The 18,637-nt window shown below is 33.9% G+C and overlaps 1 protein-coding gene across 1 annotated transcript; it reads right to left on the bottom strand.

Annotated features, from left to right (window-relative positions):
• Positions 1 to 11,954: 11,954 nt before the first annotated feature.
• On the bottom strand, positions 11,955 to 18,630 carry LOC138308648 (capping protein inhibiting regulator of actin dynamics-like). The gene is made up of 9 exons (XM_069249686.1): positions 18,583 to 18,630; positions 17,678 to 17,746; positions 16,781 to 16,930; positions 16,376 to 16,443; positions 15,911 to 15,995; positions 14,045 to 14,191; positions 12,920 to 13,067; positions 12,172 to 12,298; positions 11,955 to 11,984 (listed from the first exon to the last, which is right to left on the bottom strand). Exons 2-9 carry the CDS (start codon positions 17,709 to 17,711, stop codon positions 11,955 to 11,957), a joined length of 789 nt encoding a protein of 262 aa, XP_069105787.1. The 5' UTR covers positions 17,712 to 17,746; positions 18,583 to 18,630.
• Between the last annotated feature and the right edge of the window lie 7 nt (positions 18,631 to 18,637).

Below are 18,637 nucleotides of genomic sequence, written 5' to 3'. Positions count from 1 at the left end.
TAGAGTAAAACTTGTTTTAGATAAGTTGATTAATAAAGATCAAACGGGTTTTATATCGGGTCGATATATCGGTGAAAATTCTAGATTAATTTATGATTTGATGCAATTTGCAGACGAAAATGATTTATCGGGTATGTTACTTATCATTGACTTTGAAAAAGCATTTGATTCAGTTGATTGGAAATTTATGGACAATGTATTGAAATTTTTTAAATTTGGAGATAGTCTGAGAAAATGGGTAAATATTTTAAACAATAGTGCAATTTCAGCAGTCAATCAAGGGGGCTATCTCTCACCTTTTTTTGAAATCAAACGTGGTTGCCGTCAGGGAGATCCTATTTCTCCATATATATTTATTCTCTGTGTAGAAATCTTAGCCATCAGAATTCGGAATAATAATAACATAAAAGGTATCAGTGTAGAAAATCAGCCAATTTTAATATCACAATATGCAGACGACACCTCTCTTATTTTAGATGGATCAAAATTGTCTCTTAAAGAAGCAATGAAAGAATTAAAAGAATATGCTAAATTATCTGGCTTGAAAATAAATTCTAGCAAAACTCAAATAATTTGGATTGGCAATAAAAAATATAGTGATGAAATTTTCTATCCTGAGTGGAATTTAAAATGGGGAAATACTAAATTTACTCTCCTTGGCATAGAATTCCATGTTGACCTTCATCGTATACCAAAACTAAATTTTGATAAAAAACTTGTTAAATTAAAATCTCTTATTCAGTCTTGGAAAAGAAGAATCCTTACACCCATAGGTAAAATACATGTTATAAAATCTCTACTAATATCTCAATTCAATCACCTGTTTATCTCTTTACCTAATCCTAGTGATGATTTCGTTAAAAAACTAAATTCAGAACTTTTCAACTTCCTTTGGAATGGTAAAACTGACAAAATCAAAAGAGATGTGGTAATTAAGAAATATTATGAAGGGGGTCTTAATATGGTGCATGTTAATTCTTTCATTGCTTCTCTAAAACTAACATGGATAAGGAGACTTCTCACTGGAGATAGTAAATATAAGACCATTGTTAACACATTTATTGATTTGAATAAACTAGCATATTGTGGAAATGAATATATTTTTCATTGTGAAAAAAAATGTAAAAATCTTTTTTGGAAAGATGTTTTAAAAGCTTGGTATATGTTAGAACAAAAAAATACATCACTGGAAAAAGGTGTTGAATCATTATTAAAAACACCCATTTGGCATAACAATTTATTCAAAATTGAAAACAAAAGCATTTTTTATCACGATTGGTACAGAAAAGGGATTTCTGTAGTTAATGATTTTATAAAAAAAGATAATATTTTATATACTTTCAACGAATTTTGTCAACGGTATGATTTAAACATCAACTTTCTCCAGTTTGAAGGCATTGCTACTAGTGTTAGAAGATTTATTGCCAATCATGATCTGACAAATGTAACTCTAAATTTCCCTTATATGCCAATATATCTTAGATTATTTTTTAAGAGTAAAAAAGGGGCAAAAGATTTTTACAATATACTCAGTTCAAATGATACTATTGCAACAGGACGGAAAAAAATGGGAAGACTTTTTTAACTTTGACAATGATAAATGGAAAATGATTTATAGAACCCCTTTTCTTGTGTCTCAAAATACAAAATTGCAGTGGCTACAGTTTAGGATAAACCATCACATACTTACAACAAATGTTCATCTTTTTAGATTAGGTATTACAGAAAGCCCTTTTTGTTCGCTATGTAATGATGAAATAGAAACTATTGAGCACGTATTTTGGAACTGTTACAAAATTCAAGAGTTTTACAACACTTTGGAATATTTTATTGATGCTCTGCTAATTCCCTTTAGATTCAATAAAGAAACATTGCTTTTCGGATTTCATAATAGAGTAACAAATAGCGAAATTGATAATGAAATAATTCTTATGATTAAATGGTATATATATAAGTCCAGATGTCTAAAAACACCATTATCCATTACAGCTTTCATAAAACATATTAAAGATCAGTACAATATTCAGAAATTTAATATACAAATTAGTGATAATATACTGAAAGTCAAATTTGACAGGAAATGGGTAAAATGGCAAAGTTTACTAGAATTATCATGATTATTTAAAAAAAAAAAAAATGTCACCATACCTTTCTTTCTTAATGCTTTACCAGGTATATTTTTCCAAGTAGTTGACCACCATAGTCTTATTTTTTTCTTTAAAGCTATATAATTTAATCTAAATGCTTTTCTAATGTACATTGTTGTTTTGTAAAATGTAGTTTTAGTGTTGTCTTTTGTGCAGTGTTTTGTTTATATGACTATATGTGTGAGGAGTATGTGTGTCTTTGCGTGTGTGTTTTTTTTTCTGTTTGTTTGTGGAAGTATGATTGATATAATGTTGTGTATTATACATGTATGATAAAATGATAAAATGGAAAAATAAAAAAATAAAAAAAAAAATTAAAAAAAAATAGGTAAAATAAATAATTAACTTACATAATATATACTACTAATAATAAAAATACCGTTAGAGGTATCTTCATAATTCCAGCTGTTCCGAAATCAGAATGATTTTTTTTAGTGTTCCAGCAAAATTAATGTATTCTATTTTTCTTACTTTTTGAGAAAATCAACTTTTTATGTCCCTGTTCCCCCGATGCAAAAATTCACTTGGAAGGTTCTTAATCACTACGGTGTTGATTCCGGTTGAAAACAAGCGTTCTGACACCCTTTCGAATTTGCGAATTCAAACTCAACAAAAGTAGCGGAACAATATCAATAAACCAGATATTTTCAGCACTAATATCGAGATTAATCAGGCATAGAACTCGATACCAGGTAACACGAATTTCTTGTAACAGTTGCGATAGGAAAATATTGCGATGTGAGTAAATAAACGTTTCTTTATTCTGATTACCATTTCTAAATTTGACGATTTGATCCCAAAACATTCCAATGACGTCACTCTTTAGTCCTCTATGAGCCCGGGTCGGACTCGACCTTGCAAGCTGGCGTTTTGAAGGAATAAACATTCATTTGTGGTATTATGGTGGCAATTTGCACTCATATACAGCATAACATAGTTTAAAATAATAGTGTAAGTTTATCTTGAAACATGTCATTATTTGAACGTCACTTTGACAAAAAGAAAAAAGAAACAGTAGGACTAGGCAACAATGTACGTAAATCTTACAGCGTTTGTGGATACAATACTTCGTTTAGTAGATGAAATTCATGAAATATTGCACAAAAACATCATTAACATGCTTCTGAATCATATGATTAATGATTTGAATTGAATATGTTTGACTTGTGTGTTGAAAATTCTATTTTGGTCTTTCGCCGTCGAAAACCGATGAAACTGCGGTACTGGGTTGCGAGCAGCTATCGTGATTTTCGTGTTCTTTTTTTTTCTTATTCATTTAAAAAAGAAGCGATCTTTGAAGACTTAAAAATTCACATGAACTGTCTTAGTCCAAAAAGTTTCGGCAATAGCATCCATTTTTTTTATATACAGTAGAAAACTTACCCTATGTCTACCTCCTGCTCAGATCCTACAGTAGAAAACTTACCCTATGTCTACCTCCTGCTCAGATCCTACAGTAGAAAACTTACCCTATGTCTACCTCCTACTCAGATCCTACAGTAGAAAACTTACCCTATGTCTACCTCCTGCTCAGAGCCTACAGTAGAAAACTTACCCTATGTCTACCTCCTGCTCGGAGCCTACAGTAGAAAACTTACCCTATGTCTACCTCCTGCTCAGATCCTACAGTAGAAAACTTACCCTATGTCTACCTCCTGCTCGGAGCCTACAGTAGAAAACTTACCCTATGTCTACCTCCTGTTCAGATCCTACAGTAGAAAACTTACCCTATGTCTACCTCCTACTCAGATCCTACAGTAGAAAACTTACCCTATGTCTACCTCCTGCTCAGATCCTACAGTAGAAAACTTACCCTATGTCTACCTCCTGCTCAGAGCCTACAGTAGAAAACTTACCCTATGTCTACCTCCTGCTCAGATCCTACAGTAGAAAACTTACCCTATGTCTACCTCCTGCTCAGATCCTACAGTAGAAAACTTACCCTATGTCTACCTCCTACTCAGATCCTACAGTAGAAAACTTACCCTATGTCTACCTCCTGCTCAAGCCTACAGTAGAAAACTTACCCCTATGTCTACCTCCTACTCAGATCCTACAGTAGAAAAACTTACCCTCCTGTTACAGTAGTCTACCTCTACTCAGATCCTACAGTAGAAAACTTACCCTGTCTACCTCCTGCTCAGATCCTACAGTAGAAAACTTACCCTATGTCTAACTCCAATGTTCAGATCCACCCTACCTTACCCTATGTCTACCTCCTACTCAGATCCTACAGTAGAAAACTTACCCTATGTCTACCTCCTGCTCTCAGATCCTACCAGTAGAAAACTTACCCTATGTCTACCTCCTGCTCAGATCCTACAGTAGAAAACTTACCCTATGTCTACCTCCTACTCAGATCCTACAGTAGAAAAACCCTATGTCTACCCCTATCAGTACAAGTAGAAAACTTACCTCCTGCTCTGATCCTACAGTAAGAAAACTTACCCTAATGTCTACCTCCTGCTCAGATCCTACAGTAGAAAACTTACCCTATGTCTACCTCCTGCTCAGAAGCCTACAGTAGAAAACTTACCCTATGTCTACCTCCTACTCAGAGCCTACAGTAGAAAACTTACCCTATGTGTCTACCACCTCCTGCTCAGATCCTACAGTAGAAAACTTACCCTATGTCTACCTCCTGCTCAGAGCCTACAGTAGAAAACTTACCCTATGTCTACCTCCTACTCAGATCCTACAGTAAAAACTTACCCTATGTCTACCCTACCTGCTCAGATACTACAGTAGAACTACCCCTATGTCTACAGTAGATCCTAACAGTAAAAACTTACCCTATGTCTACCTCCTGCTCAGATCCTACAGTAGAAAACTTACCCTATGTCTACCTCCTACTCAGATCCTACAGTAGAAAACTTACCTATGTTACCTGTCTACCTCCTGCTCAGATCCTACAGTAGAAAACTTACCCCTGTGTCTACCTCCTGCTCGGAGCCTCTGTAGAAGACTTCCTATTTCTACAGTACCTAAGATCCTTGACAGTAAAAACTTACCCTATGTCTACCTCCTGCTCAGATCCTACAGTAGAAAAACTTACCCCTATGTCTACCTCCTGCTCGGAGATCCTACAGTAGAAAACTTACCCTATGTCTAACAGATACTACAGTAAAAAACTTACCCTGTGTTACCTCCTAACTCAGATCCTACTCCTGCTCTGATCCTTAGAAAACTTACCTATGTCTACCTCCTGATCAAAAGCCTACAGTAGAAAACTTACCCTATGTTCTACCTCCTCTCAGATCCTACAGTAGAAAACTTACCCTATGTCTACCTCCTGCTCAGATCCTACATAGAAAACTTACCCTATGTCTTACCTCCTGTCAGATCCTAGTAACACTTTACTAAACTTACCCTAGAAAACTTCTACCTCCTGCTCAGAGCCTACAGTAGAAAACTTACCCTATGTCTACCTCCTGCTCAGATGCCTACAGTAGAAAACTTACCCTATGTGTCTACACTCCTCAGATCTTACATGTAGAAAACTTACCCTATGTCTACCTCCTGTATCAGAGCCTACAGTAGAAAAACTTACCCTATGTCTACCTCCTGCTTGATTCTTCATAGAAATTCATTGACCTCCTTTAACCAGAACAAAATAAAACCTTACCCTATGTCTACTCCTGCTCGAGCCTACAGTAGAAAATTTACCCTAATTTTCCCTCAGTGCCTACATAGAAAACTTACCCTATGTCTACCTCTTCAGCAACCTAAATTTAGAAAACTTACCCTATGTCTACCTCCTGCTCAGATCCTACAGTAGAAAACTTTAACATATGTTCCTCACTATGTTAGAAAACTTATATGTCTACCTCCTACTCAGATCCTACAGTAGAAAACTTACCCTAGACTACCTCCTAATCTCAAACTTCTACAGTAGAAAAACTTACCAATGATATCCTACTATCCTGTAGAAAACACCTAATCCTCCACTCAGGTTATTAGAAAACTTACCTATGTCTACCTCCTGCTCAGATCCTACAGTAGAAAACTTACCCTATGTCTACCTCCTCTCAGATCCTACAGTAAAAACTTACCCTACTGTCTACCTCCTGCTTTCTACAGTAGTATACTCTACTTACCCTATGTCTACCTGCTCAGATCCTACAGTTAGATACTTACCCTATGTAAATGAACCTCCTGCAATCAGATCCTATCAGTAGAAAACTTACCCATGTCTACCTCCTACTCAGATCCTACAGTAGAAAACTTACCCTATGTCTACCCCTTCAGATCTCACCAAAAGCCTACAGTAGAAAAATTTACCCAATATCTACCTCCTAGCTTGATATTTAGTAAGAAAAACTTACCCTATGTCTACCTCCTACTCAGATCCTACAGTAGAAAAACTTACCCAAATTACCTCCTTAGCTCTCAGGAATCCTACAGTAGAAAACTTCCTGATGTCTACCTAACCTGTACCATCAGATCCTACAGTAAAAACTTACACCTACCTACCTCCTGAACCTCCAGATCCTACAGTAGAAAACCTTTACCCTATGTCTACCTCCTATTTGATTCCAGTACAGTAGAAAACTTACCCTATGTCTATGTCATGATGACTACTTACCTACTCAGATCCTACAGTAGAAAACTTACCCTATGTCTACATCCTGCTCAGATCCTACAGTAGAAAACTTACCCTATGTCTACCTCCTGCTCGGATCCTACAGTAGAAAACTCTATGTACCCTAATGAGGCCTACCTCCTGCTCATATCCTACATAGAAAACTTACCCTAGTGTCTACCTCCTGCTCGGAGCCTACAGTAGAAAACTTACCCTGTGTCTACCTCCTGCTCAGATCCTACAGTAGAAAACTTACCCTGTGTCTACCTCCTGCTCGGATGACAATCATTAAAAATCATTTAGTCTTATGCTCAGAAGCTTACAGTAGAAAACTTACCCTTATCTACCTCCTGCTCAGAGCCTACAGTAGAAAAACTTATAATGTCTATCCTCCTCTACCTCCTACACATGTCTAAAACTTACTAGAATGATGTCTACCTCCTTCAGATACAGATAGAAAACTTACCCTATGTCTATCCTGCACACATGTTACAGTAAAAACTTACCCTATCAACTCTCCTCTCAGATCCTAACAGTAGAAAACTTACCCACATGTCTACCTCCTGCTCAGATCCTACAGTAGAAAACTTACCCTAATGTCTACCTCCTACTCAGCCTACAGTATAAAAACTTACCCAATGTCTACCTCCTACTATTGGATGCTACAGTAGATAAAAAACTTACCCTATGTCTACCTCCTACTCAGATCCTACAGTAAAAACTTACCCTATGTCTACCTCCTGCTCAAATCAGTAGAAAACTTACCCTGTGTCTACCTCCTACTCACGGATCCTACAGTAGAAAACTTACCCTATGTCTATAACCTCCTGCAGATCCTACAGTAGAGAAAACACTTACCCTATGTCTACCTCCTACTCAGTATCCTACAGTAGAAAACTTACCCACTGTCCTACTCTCCTAGGTTGATCCTGGTCAATTTGATCCTACAGAGAAAAACTTACCCTATGTCTACCTATAGCCGAAATTAATCCTAGCTAAGAAAAAAATCTTACCCTACAGTAGTCTACCCTATTCTCTAAACATAGCAGATCCTACATTAGAAAATTACCCTATGTCTACCCTCCTGCATAGAGATAATGTACATAAATATTTGTCAAATGAAAAAATACAGTAGAAAACTTACCCTATGTCTTCCTACTCAAGATCCTACAGTTGAAAACATACCATGTGTCTACCTCCATAGATGCCTTACAGTAGAAAACTTACTAATGTCTAGTCCTGCTCAAGCTCATGCCTTAAAAATTTTATTCAACTTTGTCAACCTCCTATTCAATCCTACAGTTGAAAATTGTCACTATGTTACCTGGTTCTTTCAAAACCTATGTAGAAAACTTACCGTCACAAACAAATACAGTAAACTACCCTAGCTCCAGGACTCAGAACCTACAAACACATTTAAATTATTGACCAATCTCGATATACAGTACATACACTGTAATGTCTAAACAGTCCACAAGTAAACCCCCTACATATCACCTGATTCTAGAGTACAGTAGATAAACTTACCCTTGTCTTACCTTTTCAGAAAACTTATCTAGACAACCTAACATTGTGTACCATTGTCTTATACAGGTTCAGTATTCACAGTAACAATTACCCTCCATGTCCTACTCTATTTAGGTGTCCCATCTACAGTAGAAAACTTAACCTTGTCTACCTCCTACTCAGATCCTACAGTAGAAAACATTACCCATATGTCTACCTCCTGTTTTACAGTAGAAATCAAATCTAGTTCGATTTTGTTAGTTTTTCTAGATGATCAGATTACAGTAGAAGAAAACTTACCCTATGTCTACCTCCTGCTTCAAGCCTAACAGTAGAAAACTTACCCAAGGTCTACCTCCATCTCAGAAAGTTTACTCCAATTTTTAACCTCTACTCCATGAGATCCTACATAGAAAAATTATCCTTATTTAACCTCCGTAAATTGTTACAGTAAAAACTTACCCAATGTCTACTTTCCCCCTCTGCCTCAGTAGGTCAACATTAGTAAACTTACCCTATGATTGTCCTTCAGTAGATAAACGTGACTAAAAACTTAGAGTCAAATAATTTAAACGATTCCTATGTAAATGCTACAATGTCTTTAAACAACAGATCCTTCAGAGGCTAAAATCTAAATTAATAATACCTAAAACCTCATACACAATCCTGCTCAGGTACAGTATTGTACCTATCGGTTTACTCCAATCACAGCACTAGATAAAAACTACCTTCTATGTTCAAACTGTAATCGCCACAGATGAAAAACTTACCATGTGTCTACCTCCGACCTACAGTGTGAAAACCTTCTGATGTTAAATATTTCCACGTCCAGGCAAGGAGGAAAACTCAAACATACATCCAATGTCATGTTCTTCAGTAGAAAACTGATATTTGGATGTCTACAAGTCACTCTGTCAATTTACATAGAAGAACTCGCGAATATGAAAACCTCCCTCAAGTTCTATGTAAAAAATTTGTTATCCACTCAGATCCTACAGTGAAAACTTACATATGTATACCTTCAATCAGATCTGTTTTAAGTGAATATTTATGTCATATAGTATATCTGCATTATAGTAAATAAATTACTAGCTAACTGCAAATACGTTAACTAAAGTCAAAAATCCTTTAATTTCGAGATTACCCAAATTGCCATCATGGTCTACCCATATTTCATATTCTAAACCTAGCAAATACTTAAAAGTTTAATACTTTTCTATCTCTGCTACAGTAAAGGCATATTGGGTAATCATGTGTAACCTTATGCAGCCTACTAGACATAATTTTAATATATATATTATGATCTATAAATACATGCCTCAAACCCATATCTACCAAAAACCCCATGTAACTCCTGGGATAGAAGGTTAATCTAGAATACCCATTGTATACATCCTGTTGATGAGTGGACCTCTTTTCCTGCATTGACCATTGTAGAAAACATAACTTGTGACAATTAACTTCAATCTAAAACACATTTTTTACCTCCTGACTGAATGCTACAGTAAAAATTACATTTGAGTTATCATACTGTAAAAATACCATTATGGTATAAGTATCTCACCATCTAAATTCTAAATCCTTCTCAGGAATCTACAGTATAAACATACTATGTCAACCGTCCACTTTCAAAAGATTCAGAAAACCTTACATATCTAGTCAATAATTTTTAATGCATCAATTAAGAAAAATGACATGTCATTTTTCTCTTTCTACAACATGTTGAAAATACTTACACCTTATTGAGTTGTCACTTCAAAATATACAGCAGAAAATTCCTAGCACATTTTGCGTAAAATGATATTGGCTTAAAACCCATACATATCAGATCCTAATTAATTAAAACTTTATTGAAAGCTCCATATAACTACAACATTTACAAAGTTACCCAATGTCTACCTTATTAGTATGTATAAATTACCCGACTTGTCTTTCTGTCAGATTTTACAAAAAAAGTTAGAAAAATACCATCTATGATGTATAGTACAAACATATAACTATGTATAATCGCAGGATAAACGGTTACACTCCCGGTCTAGTTCATGCTCATAACATACAAGAAAACTTACCTATGTCTATGCATTGAGCTCTTACAGTAGAAAACTTACCCATGTCTATTACATTACAGTATAACTTGGTATATACTTAATCCTGACACATATTTACAGAAAAAAGGTTACCCTATTGATAAAGCTAAAGCCTCAGAGCCTACAGTAGAAAACTTTTCTGTCTATTTTCTACAGATACACATTTACTCAAAAACTTAAATGTTACCTTCCTGCTAAGGTAAAAAATAACTCTATGTCTAATCTGTTCACTACTACGAAGAGGAAGTACCCTGTAATACCTTCCTGCTCAGATATAGTTAACAAACTTACATATTGCGTACCACATCTGCTCAAGAACAATAAAAACTGTATATGTCTATCTCATAACATGATCCTACAGTAAAAACTATTTCATGTAACAGCACCCTGAAAAAAGTTCTATAAACTGTATTCAAACAAAAGTTACCTTAATATTGTCAAACAAGGATTAAAATAAATTACATGTTAAAGATTTGTACCTGTCATTCCCTCGATGAAATAACATACACTTCAAGTTTAATTGCAAACATGTATACAAATCTTGTATAACATTGTTTACTTTTGACATCAGGAATCCCTACAGTAGAAAACTTTTTCTTTAGCTGCGGCACGGAAAGGGATTAACATGTCCATCAGAAAATGTCACTTAAAATAAATTTACATACATATTTAGGTAATGGGTATATTAAGCCTACATCATATTCTCAACCTGTATAGTCAAAGCAGTACAAACCGACCTGTACAATAAAGCGACAGTCATACAATCCCAAGTCAGTGTACTTTAAGTTGACATGTATTTAACATGTCAAAAACTAATAGATGTTTTGTCGGTGATAAATGACAGTATCTAATATCTCCCATTTAAACTTTAATTTAGAAATACGTGGTGTTACCAATTGTAAGGTAAGCTGCAGTACTTCGTACAATTTCATACATTGATTCACCAGGTCAATAAACATGTACCCTCCAAGTCTAGTACAGGATCAAACCATCACGACTTAGAATACCTCTCAATCATTCAGAATCAAACAACACTCATCTTATACACGTTGTAGTGTTTTTTTGTTAACAAATTTACCACTTGTTATTTTTATTAATTCAAACAGTGAAAGAAAACCTCAAAATATGCGTATAATCAATAATCGCAGTATAACATCCAAAAACAATAATACCAACCAAGTTACAAATTGTTTATTATTTAAATTCAGTGCACTATTATCAACGGAAAAGATATTCTAACTATTTCATCAATACTTTACAGATCTTTTTATTTTGATTACGGGATGAAACCAGGTACGGGTATAACAGGCCACGAATATCCCAAGTTGACCTGTCATTAAATTGTCACCTTCTCAAAACTTATGTTATCACCCTCATGAAAACATTTTGACTGTCACGATCATATCAGTCATACCTATTATCAATGCAAAGTCAAAAATTGAGAACATTTTTCAAATTACATCTTATCTCCAAGATATAAACTCAATATGTTTTAACATAATGTTGCAATATTATCAACGGAACTACTACTATGTCCTGTTTGAATAAAAAAAAAAAAAAAAAAGTTCTCACTTATTTAATTATTTTCAAGAATTAAGCTGACTCTCCGCGCGGCGTAATTTAAACGGTCCATCAACAATTCTCCTTCTGTCTCAGCATGTCCTGTTTGAATAAAAAAAAAAAAAAAATTCTCACTTATTTAAGCAAAACTTAAGCCAATTTAATGCAACTATATGACCATAGTATTTAATTAGCAAAACTTGGTTTCCTAGTCTTGAAAACGAAAGAAAAAAACTTTTAAGTCTTGATTCAATGTAAATATTAAAACCCAATTTGTAAGGCAACTTACAAGTCTGCGCATAATTTCTTCTCTCTTTAACTTGGTTTCCTCGGCGACACGTTTCTTTGCAAGCTCCTCCCTTCTCAGTAACTCCTCTTTCTGTTTCCGCTTCCTCTCAGCCTCCTGGTCCATATACCTAGTAACAGAGTTAATTATGGACGTCAAAACATTACCACGGAAACATGTTACAAAAATCTTATAGATAGGTGATTTGCTCATATCTCTAAATTATGTGTGCAAATTATCAATTAATAGTAATGATATAGAACAAGTGGACTTTCATTAACGTAACTGATTTCGATAGACTTAAACACAAGAGCACACACATCAATTAAATATCAATTAATTTAATAAGATGATTAACTTTTGTTGTTCCTTAATTTTCAAGTCAAGTCAGGTCAATCATTTTCAATGTTCCACTATATGTTTTTGATTATATGACCTTGACATATCTCTTTGCAAAATGAACTTGACCTATTTATGTAGCTTCACCAGGTCAAATTTGGTTTTATTTTGAAAATTTTTGATCTGATCCAATTTGTTTGAACATATGACCCTAACGTACTGGTAGTTCTTCACCTGACATGACCTTGCCTTGACCCAAGTTATTACGAAACATAACTTTAAAATGGGTAGGTATTGGAATTAAATGACCTGGTGATTTTATTACATGACCTTGGTGTAATTCAGACATAACCTTGACTTGACAGTTTAACTCTATGACCTTGGTATAATTCTGTTATGACCTTGACCTTACCTGATGTGTTCGTCCCTGAGCTGCTTCTCCTCCTCCTGGACATCCTCCAGTGAAATCTGCCCAAGCATGACAACATCATCTTTAACTCCCTCCTCAAACTGCTCCAAGTGAGGGCCCAACTCAGCATCTACGATCTCCTGCTTCAACTCTGTAACCCGACAAACACTTGCAAATTACAGGCACTGCAATATAGCATGAGCTAAACTTGGACCAGGGGAGATAATTACAATTTTAGCAAATACATAACCAGGGGAGATAATTACAATTACAATCTCCTGTTTCAGATTTGTATCCCCAACACAAGATAGAAACTAAAGACACTGCAATGTAGCATAAGCTAAATCTGGACCAGGGGAGATAATTACAATTTTAGCAATTACTAACCAGGGGAGATAATTATAATTGCAATTTCCTGTTTCAGATCTGTTACAAAATAGAATCTCCTCTTGCAGATCTGTATCCCAAAGCTCAAATAGAAATGAATGACACTGCAATGTAGCATAAGCTCAATCTGGACCAGGGGAGATAATTATAATTTTAGCAATTACTAACCATGGGGATATGATTACAATTTAAGCAAAAATGGAACTAATACAGCACTATTGGTTTGTGAAGCAAGCTGTCCTTTAGAATATAGTGTTTATTTATCTCATTCTTAAATAGATGAATTGAAGATATGTATATAATTATATTATTCAGATTGTGATTGCATTGGTATTGCATAAGTATTTAATGTGATATACCAAATTATCTGCAGTGTTTACCATGATTAACTAAAAACTTTTGTCACTGCCATAGAATATTTAGAATAAAAAAGCTACAAATATCTGTAAGACAAATTTAATTAAACAACTCTGTATGAAATCTAGATTAGATGTGACATAATGGGAAATTAAAGGACCGCATGTATGTAGTACAAGACCAGAACAGGGCGGACAGATGTAGACAAAAATCGGTAACACTAAATACCCTGGGTAAAAAAAGTGTTTAAAATCTAAAATGCACTGTATAGTATATAACAATTTAAGACATGTAAACATTAAAAATTGTCTTTACATCTGACTATAAAATATACTGAAAAAAAAACATGAAAAATCTTCATCTTTCAATGTGTGTAAATTGTACCTGAGATTTTCTTGAACCTTGGAAGGTGTTCCGGTCGAGTAAATAGAGCGGGTGGTTGCCTCTCGGTCTCCAGCTCATTGTCACCTCCTTCTAGTGTATCCAAGAGGCGGTAGAGATCTGGCAGATCTTTATCATTTGATGGAGGATCTATAAAATAAAATAAGAATAGAAGTTAGTAGTAATATAATCATAAAAATGATTACCCCCCGGTAAAACAGTTCATACAAGATTTTATCATCAATCATAAAGTTGGCATTAAGGATGTATTCTTCTGAGGTTTCAGTCCCGTTGAAGTCTCGTTTCGACAAAGATCAAAGAAGTTATGAGAGATTTTCAAATACAATTTATCAATATCTGTAGCAAGTTTCCAGTTGCAAATTTTGTCAAAAAATTACAGTTCTAACATTAGCAGATTTTTTTATACGGGGATTTTAAGAAATGGCCCATTTGGCGGCCATTTTGAAATTGTGTCTTTTTTCGCTTTGAGTAGAGCCAAAGTTTTACCATTTTTTACTGAAATTGTTTTTACTTAAATCATCACTGCACCAGCATTTTTAGCTGTATCGAGCTAATTTTTGCTGTAAATCTTTACTTGGTTTGTGGTAATTAAAATATTGAGCATTAATGTATGAAATGATTCATTTTTTTCACTTTATTTTTACATTTAATGGTAATTTGAGCACTTTTATTTTTTACTCTAAAATACTGAAAAATAACAAATATCCAAGTGGGACAAAAACGTAAGCACACGGACCCCCCATTTTTCTGCCTGATTTTGAAAGAACAACCCTTTCCCTATTGATATGCAAAATCTAAACAAAAGTTTAATACCAGAACTTTTTCTATAAAGGGTTAGATTTGGCAAAAATGGCTGAAAATGGTGCATTTTGTAGCTCAAAATTAAGGGGTAGGGGTAGCATATGTTGTTATTCTGAGAAAAAATATTAGTCTTATTAATCAAAACTGGTATATTTTAAAAGAAGACTACTGGAAAATAAATTCTACAAAACGGTAATACATATCAAACACCTCATTAGGAAATTATGGCTTTAATCTCTTGTGTATATGGTCAAAACGGCAAAATTCCATAAAATCCAATATTTTGTCAACTAGGTATCTTTGAGTGACAGTAGCTCAAAAACGAGCACACGGACATATGTTTTTTCTTTCATTTTCTTTCATGGTATAAACTCCTCTTTCCAAAAATCTATATGAGAACAAGTTTAAAACAAGAAAAGTTTTGACTTCTCAGAGGAGTACATAAAGTTGGCATTAACTACAGATAAATGTACCAGGCTCAATTGTCTTGACTTGTGGTTATAAGGATTTTCCATTCAATTATTTTGATCATTCTTCCTTAGTGATTCTCGAACACTTATTTTCTTAATATATTTTTATTTAATATTCTTTTTTTTGAGATCTTCCTGCATGCGATTTACATGGAAAGGTAACAACATTCTTATTTTTAGCGGTAGTTTTATTTTAACGCCTTTTGTGTTGTTTTTGAAGCGCTAAATCATGTGTAAAGCTAAATTTTGTACAAGGATAGTTCCTGTATTGAAAACCAAATTCTGTGCTAAAAAATCATAATTTACACCTTTTTTTTTTTTTTTTTTTTACATATGCACTAAAATAAGTATGCTTACAGTTCCCTCAACAGACTTTCAAAAACATGCATACTACATAACACCATATACATTAATTCATGCATACAAATAGCATAATATTGGGTCCAAACATCCATAAAGACTTTAGGCCTGGCGTTCATATTACATTGATATACTAGTTAATTCTGTCAGGTTTTATTTTGGTGAACGAGAAATGAAACCTGAGATTTTCAAATTTAATACTTTAATTAATTCTCACCAAATACAAACTCTTCATCCTCAAACTCAATTCCATAAACCTTTGGATCAATGTTGGTGAACTCCACAGATTCTTTCTTCTTTGTCTTAAAAAAAGGAAAAATTATTAATAGATTTGTCATAAACTTTATTGTGGAGCTAAATTCAGTTGTCACTGGTTAAGGTAACTTATTCAATGTCATAAGAAGCCCTCCACCACACATTTAAAGTGACCACAAGTTTGATAAACCCAAAACACATGTCTGGTTTCTTGCAAAAAAAAAAGAAAAGAAAAAAAGTTATTTTTTATGTATATTTCTGATTGTAATGATAAAGGTTATATTTAACTGTTTTCATAATAAGTATATCTAAATTCTATTTCAGAGATAAAAAGAATGGAAATCTACCAAAATCTTCATTTTAAAAACATTTATGTGATGATGGTATGTAACTGGAAGGTGTTAAAAATGAAATACATTTCACTCACCTCTACAGTTTTGGTGGGGGAGGGTGCAGCTTCCTGTTGCTTTTCGACATCTGTAGGAACTTCATCATCTGTTTGGTAATTAACAAATTATAGCTCAAATCAAAATTCCTTTGATCATTCATAGTCTCAAAATACAATTATTACATCAAAATTAATTTTAAAAGATATTGTAGAAAAATATAAACAAGTCTGGGTTTTTTTCAATTGAGATTTTTATAACAATTTTAATATATTATTTTGTAAATAAAAACTGTTTGATATTGAAATATTGATTAAGAGTTGATTTTAACTAGAATGATTCAACACTTTGATTAGTTGATTGGTTGATTAGCTGAATGTCCTATTAACAGCCAGTACCACAGGACAGACTTCACCAATGAATGATAAGACACTGAAGTAGAATACCTGGATTTGATGATTTTGCCGACGATGGCTGAGGAACTGGTGTTCCCGTTTTAGATGGAGTTGGTGTTCCCGACTTGGTTGGAGATGGTGTGCCTTGGTTTGAGCGTCCTTCTTCTCCAAGTGGCTCTGGACGCTTTGGCTTTCTTGGACCTTTTGTTAAAGTAATAAAAGTAATTATCAAAACGAGCAATCAGGGATCAATCTAGCTCTGATTTATTACCGTTTATGGGTAAATTTCCCCTCAAGGAATGAATTCCCCTCTGGCCTAAAATTCCCCTGAAGATTTAAAAATTCCCCATTTAAAGCTAAAATATGACCGTTTTTGTAACAAAATTTCCCCTGTGACTTATTTTTCATTAATTATTTTAGATTTTTGTTTGCAAATTTCTTCATATTTATCATACAGCTACTGCATATTTTATGATTAACTCAAATTTTTCATTATTGAGCTTAAAATCTTGCTTTACTAAATCTAAAAATAAAATTATTTGTTTTACAGTACTTTTTCGTCAAAATGCATATAATTTTGGACCAAAATAAGAAGATTCAAATTCCCCTTTATTTCGCCAAACTTTTCCCCTATTTTGAAAAAGGGTAGTTTCCCCCAAAACCTAGATTGATCCCTGGCAAAGGTTATGTATCGTACAATTTATAGATCTCAAATAGGAGGTTGAGATGGGAAAAGCCAGAGAGCCTACAGAAAAATCACCAACCTACGATGAGTACAATTGTTTTCACAGTGTTGGACATGTATGTTACCTGCAGAACAAGGATTTGGCAATAACCACATGTACAGGGCATACATATTATTTTCAACCAAGCACTCTCACAATAACAATACTTAACATTATTGATTCTTTTTGAAATACATCTTTCATGGATATGTTTGTAAATTACCTTTCTTCTTGGGAGATTCTGAAGAGTCAGCCATTTTGATTTATGCTGCTTCTTTCAAGAGTTCTTTAGCTGTAAAGAAAATGATAATGACCAACCAAAAAAACATAACTCCATACAAATTTGTTTGTATATATATTCATTCACTAACATCATTTTAATATGATATTTCATCAAAAATATATTTACACATGTATTTCTATAGATGTCAATTGTCTATTCATGTTTGATTGAATATTATTGGGTGAGACATTGGCAATATCATTCCTAGTCCCCTAAACCTGACAATAATAGCTCAAAATTCTGACAGATAAACAGGTGCGATCAGTCAGAATGTTGAGCCTGATATGAATAGCACAATAAAATTGTATATCTAGAATGAATCATGATTATCCTTAATTAATTCGTTTAAAAACATATTGAATCCCAAAGTTTAGAAAAGGACTCCTTATTTCGTGACTGTACATTCCTTTTCAAGGCTTGCATGTAGATCCTTCAAAAAGGAAGATACAAAATTGTTAACCATAAATTTTCAGTATAATGTTAAGATACTTGGATTATTTTATACAATATTCTAAACTTCTTTTTTCTATTTCATATGTTTAGATTTTTGTTATGGAAAAAACGAAATAGCCATAGGCCTAACTGTATTCTATACAATATCATTAAAAAGAAACGTCATCACTCTTTATGACAGAATGATACTGGCATTTTGCCAGTACTGACAGTAGAAAACGTAGACAATTATGAAATTGAATTTGTTTCTTTGTCTGCAAATCAGCAGCCATCTAGTGTGACATGTGAATATGCTATCAAAAGAAATGCAATTGATGAAGATTACATTAATTATAGACGTTTTGAGCTGGCTAAATCATCTCTTTTAACTGAAAGTAAACCTTTTCACGCACCTGTGCATCGCTAAGCAGCGGCCATTTTCAAACAAACTATGACGTCAATCGAAAG

Source organism: Argopecten irradians, chromosome 15 (assembly GCF_041381155.1).
Source record: "Argopecten irradians isolate NY chromosome 15, Ai_NY, whole genome shotgun sequence".
NCBI lineage: Eukaryota > Metazoa > Mollusca > Bivalvia > Pectinida > Pectinidae > Argopecten > Argopecten irradians.
This window is presented reverse-complemented; position numbering and strand designations above follow the sequence as displayed.

What these genes read in the sequence shown, in the direction of transcription:
- LOC138308648 (XM_069249686.1), bottom strand. Translation starts at nt 17,711, where the DNA reads ATGGCTGACTCTTCAGAATCTCCCAAGAAGAAAG. An exon ending in CTCAGGGACGAACACATCAG is followed by an intron (nt 12,299 to 12,919) that starts GTAAGGTCAAGG and finishes CTCTGTTACTAG; the next exon opens with GTATATGGACCAGGAGGCTG. An exon ending in AAGAAATTATGCGCAGACTT is followed by an intron (nt 11,985 to 12,171) that starts GTAAGTTGCCTT and finishes TTATTCAAACAG; the next exon opens with GACATGCTGAGACAGAAGGA.